This window comes from Lipotes vexillifer, unplaced genomic scaffold (genome assembly GCF_000442215.2).
Source record: "Lipotes vexillifer unplaced genomic scaffold, Lipotes_vexillifer_v1.1 scaffold1318, whole genome shotgun sequence".
Classification (NCBI taxonomy): domain Eukaryota; kingdom Metazoa; phylum Chordata; class Mammalia; order Artiodactyla; family Lipotidae; genus Lipotes; species Lipotes vexillifer.
In genome coordinates this window covers 731952-738712 of record NW_006772582.1, presented here as the reverse complement: position 1 = coordinate 738712, position 6761 = coordinate 731952, and the positions used below count along the sequence as shown (strand labels likewise).

Here is a 6761-nt window from a genome sequence, read left to right as displayed (position 1 = left end):
TTCCTGCTATAGCAAGATTCTCATACTTCACCATTTTCACAGCAATCGTCCACTTAGTCTCTAGCTCTATTTTAAATTAGTAGATGTACAGTGAGTGTCTATTTTCTGACATTTACTCTAAAAGGTTCTAGGAGAATATAAACATGCATATTGATACCTCTGTCCCCTTCCCAGTGGAGGAGAAAAACAAGTAACTCTTGTAAGCTAAACTGAGATCAATACTATAAATTCGCTTATTCATCCATTCCATCAACAAACATTAAGCTCTACTATGTGCAAGATGCAAAATATTATCATAAAAGGCAGACTGATAATTAACTTGAAGAATGTGCAGATAAGGAGGTTTAGAAGAGACAGAAAATTACAGTCAAAGAGAACAGGGAAGATTTCAAGGAAAATGTAGCATTCTGCACTGGATCTTGATGACTCGCGAAGGGAAAGCACCTTAAGTAGCGGAATCTGCACAAATATACAGACATGGGACCAGGTCTCATCTGGAGGATGAGGAACAGCAAGTAGGCCAGTTCCTACTGAATGGAAGAGGTTTGAAGGAAAGAAGTGGAGGGTAAGGCTAGAGAGGGTTAAACTCCTTCTGGAAGACAGAAACCATGTCTGATGAGATCGCTTTATGAGGGCTCAGTATATACTTGGAGTGATACTCAAACCTTACCAATCACAAGAGTAGAACAACATGCCATAAAATGTATTTGTGGAGGCCCTGGTAGTGGTAATGACAAAGGGGAGGATGATTGCAATGAGGTGGTGACAGGGGTGATGGAAGAGGAAGAGGATACTTGGTAAAAAAGGCAGATTGTTAGAAAAGGAATGAAAACCCCACATTTTTCCTATACCACATTATTGATGAAAGTTTATCCTAACTCTACTTAAGGAACATAGGCTCAAAGATGGTATTAGGCATAGGGGAGATCACAGAATTGATAGTGCAGTGGATTCAATAGTCAGCTAAACTAACTAAAGAAGGCAATGAATCTAGGCCTCTTTCAAACAGAAGACCCAATTAGAGACAAGTAAAAGCGGTAACAAGGAAATAATCTAAGATATCTAATGAACCTATAAAACTTAGCGTCACAGACTTAAAAAGCATTTGGCACTTACATGAATAAGCAATGTTATTAGTATTTAATATCCCTAGAGATGTGTCATTATCATGTTAATTTCACTTAAGATGATGAAATAGCTATTCTAATGCTTGCCCTTATGAAGTTCAATGAATATGAGAATCAGATAGACTTAATTAGTAGTCACACGAATTCTATAGTATAACATTATTGAAATAAGAAATAGAATTGGCATAACAACGTTTTTGCTGGGCTTCCCTAGTGGCACAGTGGTTAGGACTCCTGCCTGCCAATGGAGGAGACACAGGTTCGAGCCCTGGTCTGAGAAGATGCCGCATGCCGTGGAGCAACTAAGCCCGTGCATCACAACTACTGAGCCTGCGCTCTAGAGCCTGCAAGCCACAGCTACTGAGCCCGCGTGCCACAACTACTGAAGTCAGTGCTCCCAGAGCCCATGCTCCACAACAAGAGAAGCCAACACAATGAGAAGCCCACTCACCGCAACAGAGTAGCCCCTGCTAGCCGCAACTAGAAAAAAGCCTGCGCACAGCAACAAAGACCCAATGCAGCCAAAAATAAATAAATAAATAAATTTTAAAAATTGTTTTTGCTGCCAGGTTTGGTTCTTTTTTCAAAATTCCCATTCATATTATTTTCAGTTGGATTTCAATGTTCCTATGATAGCTTCCATTACTGCCCTCGGGAGACTAGTCTTTAAAATAATAGTTGTTGGGTTTCCCTGGTGGCACACTGGTTGAGAGTCCGCCTGCTGATGCAGGGGACACGGGTTCGTGCCCCGGTCCGGGAAGATTCCACATGCCACAGAGCGGCTGGGCCCGTGAGCCATGGCCGCTGAGCCTGCGCGTCCGGAGCCTGTGCTCCGCAACGGGAGAGGCCACAACAGCGAGAGGCCCGTGTACCGCAAAAAAAAAAGAGAGAAAGCCCGCACATAGCAATGAAGACCCAACGCAGCCAAAAATAAAATTAATTAATTAAAAAAAAAATTTACCAACTTAACCATTTCTACGTACGAAGTTCCATGGTGTTAAGTGTATTTACATTGTTGTGCAACCAGAACTTTTCCCTCTTTCAAAACTGAGACTCTGGGGGTGGTGGGGAGGGATAAATTAGGAGTTTGGGATTAACAGATACATACCACTATATATAAAACAGATAACCAACAAGGACCTACTGTACAGCATGGGGAACTACACTCAATATTTTGTGATAACCTATAAGGGAAAAGAATCTGAAGAATAATATATACATATATAACTGAATAAGTATGCTGTCCACCTGAAACTAACACAGTACTGTAAATCAACTACACTTCAATAAAAAAACAAAAAAGCCTGAGACTCTGTATCCATTAAACGATAACTCCCCATTCCCTTTCCCTCCCGCCCCTGGCAACTCCATCTCTATTTTTTGTTTCTATGAGTGTGGCTACTCTAGGTACCTCATATATGTGGAATCATATAGTTTTTGTCTTTTTGTAATTAGCTTATTTCATTTAGCATAATATCCCCAAGGTTCATCCATGTTGCAGCATGGGTCAGAATGTCCCTCCTTTTTAGAGCTGAATAACATCCCATGGTATGGATATTCCTCATTCTGTTTATCCATTCATCAGTGGACACAGGTTGCTTCCGCCTCCTGGCTATTGTAAATAATGTGATGAACATAGGTGTGCAAATATCTTTGATATGTTTCCTTTTAATGCAAAGAATTTAGTAAATTTTTTGACTGAGTGTTAATAATCCAACACTATCTGATCATAGGAAATCGATTTTCAGAATAAGAAATTCACCTGACAGCTCAATTTAACTAATATTTATATTTAAGGATGTATGTTTTATTAAGGCATGCTATCTACCACTTCATGATGGAAACACCAGCCAGTCTGATCAAATCTAAATCAGTATCATCAACTAGCAGTTGGTGGCTGGGAAGGATGTAAGCCCTTATTCAGATGCCTTCAAAGCAGCTCCATGCGGAACAGACCAACTAGCTCCACATGCCTTGCACCCCAGTATTTAATGACAACATAAGAGAAAATTCTCCCTGTAGATTTTTTAAAAGATTAACATCAAGGAAAGGATAGAATTTACCTTATCATGCCGTATCATTAGTGATGTCTTAGAACCCAGGGCAGAAAGGATCCCAGCTATTTCCACAGCAATGTAACCAGCACCAACGATGACACTGCGGCTACCATGAGAGTAGAAGGTTAAGATTGTTAAATAAACTTATTTTAGAATAATTTAAGATTTACAGAAAAGTTTAAAAGATAGTACAGATAGTATACCCCCTGCCCAGTTTTTCCTAAAGTTAACATCTTACATTCATAGCAGCACTATTTGCAATAGCCAAGACATGAAAACAACCTAAATGTCCATCAACAGATGAATGGATAAAGAAGACATGGTACATATATACAATGGAATACTACTCAGCCATAAAAAAGAACAAAATAACGCCATTTGTAACAACATGGATGCAACTAGAGATTATACTAAGTGAAGTAAGTCAGAAAGAGAAAGACAAATACCATATGGTATCACTTACATGTGGAATCTAAAATACAATACAAATGCACTTATCTATGAAGCAGAAACAGACTCACATAGAGAATAGACTTGTGCTTGCCAAGGTGGAGGGGTCTGGGAAGGGACAGACTGGGAGTTTGGGGTTAGTAGATGTAGAATGGATGGACAAGGTCCTACTGTATAGCACAGGGAACTATATTCAATGTCCTGAGATAAACCATAATAGAAAAGATACAAAAAATAATGTGTATATATGTATAACTGAGTCACTTTGCTGTACAGCAGAAATTAACACAACACTGTAAATCAACTACACTTCAACTTAAAAAAATAAAGTTAACATCTTATAAACCATGGTACAGTTGTCAAAACTGATACTGGTACATTACTGTTGACTAAACTTCAGACTTTATTCAGATGTCACCTGTCTTTCCATTCATTTCCTTCTTCTGTCCCAAGATCCAATCCAGGATAACACAGCAATTTTAAGTAGAAAATATCCTTCTGTAGAATGGAAATATATTTTTAGGTGTTTTAAAAATTCCTTAGCTTCATTTCCTCAGAGAGGAAATAAAAACCCTTTGAAGCTAGAGACGATTCCTTATGCAGAGATCTTCGCACCTAAAACTAAAATTGGCACCACAATTTTTTTTTTTTGCTTGTCCGAGAAAGTCTTTATTTCTCCGCCACTTTTTGTTTGTTTTTGCGGTACGCGGGCCTCTCACTGTTGTGGCCTCTCCCATTGTGGAGCACAGGCTCCGGACGCACAGGCTCAGCGGCCATGGCTCACGGGCCCAGCTGCTCCACAGCATGTGGGATCTTCCCGGACCGGGGCACAAACCCGTGTCCCCTGCATCTGCAGGCGGACTCTCAACCACTGCACCACCAGGGAAGCCCTCTCCACCACTTGTGATGGATAATTTTGCAGAGTAAAGAGTTCTACGTTGGTGGGGTTTTTTCCTCTCAACACTTTAAATATTCCACTCTCTTGTTTGCATAGTTTCTGAAGAGTTGTTGTAATTCTCATCTTTGCTCCCCTTATAGGTCAGGTGTGTTTCATCCTTCTGGCTTCTTCCAGAATTTTTTCTTTGATTTTCTACAGTTTGAAAATTATATGCCTAGGTATAGTTTTTTGACATTTATCCTACTTAGTGTTCTCTGACCTTCCTGGATCTGTGGTTTGGTGTCTGACATTAATTTTGGGGAAAGTGACGGTCATTATTGCTTCAAATATCTCTTCTGTTCCTTTCTTTGGCATCACAATCCTCACCACCGTTATTCTCCTCTGGCTCAGTATTTTCCCTTGATCATTGCTAAATTCTACCAATCTTTGCAATATGATGAAAGGCCAATTGAAGCAAGCCATTTTAACTTGTAGCATAGATCTGCAATGAAACTAGATGTCCTGAATAAATTCTGGTCTAAAACAGCATCTTAAACACTAGATAAATGTTTGGGTGAAGGTCTGAGTCCATGGTGGAGAAGCTGAGCCCAGCCCTGGAGTAATCGCTGCAGCATACAGAATAAGTGCCCTTCAGCTGGAGCTAACCCTTTCGGGGCTGGAGTTCTCTAAAGCTTCAAACATGGTCCTACCACTGGTGCAATGCTTGGGTAAGAAAAAAGCAATCAGGGAAGAAGAAAGGAAATCTTTCTTTAGTACCTTCCACAAGTAAGGTACCTATGTTGTGACTCCCTTCCTTTGGAGGGCTATGGTCTGGATGGAGGATGAGGTATGAACCCGAATGGCTATGTATTAGAGGTAAGGATGCTCTTATCCTACAGCCCAGTGTATAAAAAGAGAAATGTCTAGTTTGGAAACTAGGCAGTAGCTCTTCTTCCATCTCTACCATCCTCTCTCCTATTATACGTTGACCGCTTTTCCTTTCTTTGGGTCTTCGCTCCTTACTTTCTTCTTTCCTCTCTCCATCTTCTCTCTCTTCTCCAAACATTTCTTATGTAAGTGCTACTTCTGTTAAGCATCGCGCTGGACACAATGGGTAGCGATCCCTGTCCTTCAGGAATTCCTGAAGCGAAACATGCCCAGGGGTCTGTTAAAGCTCAGAGGGCAACACTTAGTTCCTGCAGGGGAGAGGGCTCTGAAACACTCCAGATTCCTGAAAGATGAATAGCTCTGGCAAGGGTCGGGAGAAGTATTCCCAGCAGAATGGATATACGAGAAACACGTGTGAAACGTCTTGGCTTCTTCAGAGAGGAGATAAAAATCTGCAAGGAGCTCAGTGTTTCCCCCTCAGCTTCCACAGGCCCCTCTAGTCCACCTCGTACCACTAAAGTAACCACTGGAAACAATCTTTTTTTTTTTCTTTTCTTTTTGGTTTAAAAAAAAAAGGAAAAGGAATTTATTGATTCACGTAACCGAGAAGTCCTGACTTCAGGTATGGCTGCATCTAAGTGTTCCGATGATGCGTCAGGACCTGGTCCCTTAAAGATGCTCAGCTTTGCACTTCATGTTGGCTTCATTCCCAAGCTCTGCATTGTGATACAGAGACTGCCAGAGGAATAAAGACACAGTGGCATGGTCTTAACAAGCTGAAGCCCAGGCTGGGGAGCTGACATCCAGGCTTTTGGAGTCTTGATTATTTTTTTTAATTAATTAATTTATTTATTTTTGGCTGTGTTGAGTCTTTGTTGCTGCGCGCAGGCTTTCTTTAGTTGTGGCGAGCAGGGGCTACTCTTCGTTGCAGTGCATGGGCTTCTCATTATGGTGGCTTCTCTTGTTGCAGATCACAGGCTCTAGGCGCATGGGCTTCAGTAGTTGTGGCTCACGGACTTAGCTGCTCCGCGGCATGTGGGATCTTCCCGGACCGGGACTCGAACCCATGTCCCCTGCATTGGCAGGCGGATTCTTAACCACTGGGCCACCAGGGAAGCCCCTGGGGTCTTGATTTAAAACACCAGTCTTCAGTATATGAAAAACTCAGTAAGTTAGGTAAAAACTGTGAACCAAGCACAATCTCCTTCGTGCCCTCAACGCCTGTTGGTCTTGGAGAGTCTCCAGGAGAGGAGGGGGGAGGCCGTGGCTCACCCTGAGGACGTAGACACTTTGGCAGCCACACCTGGGAGCCCTCCACCACCTAGAAACAATCTTATATTCTGCTGAGTCCCCAGAGCACTT

The 6761-nt window shown here is 41.7% G+C and overlaps 1 protein-coding gene across 4 annotated transcripts in view; it reads right to left on the bottom strand.

Annotated features, from left to right (window-relative positions):
* The window catches only part of GSR (glutathione-disulfide reductase), a 47166-nt gene that overhangs the window by 12068 nt on the left and 28337 nt on the right, over positions 1 to 6761 (bottom strand). For all 4 annotated transcript variants that reach the window (XM_007447619.1, XM_007447621.1, XM_007447620.1 and 1 more), the window contains exon 7: positions 3191 to 3290. In XM_007447619.1, the coding sequence (XP_007447681.1) occupies positions 3191 to 3290 (100 nt within the window). The remainder of the gene's footprint in view (positions 1 to 3190; positions 3291 to 6761) is intronic.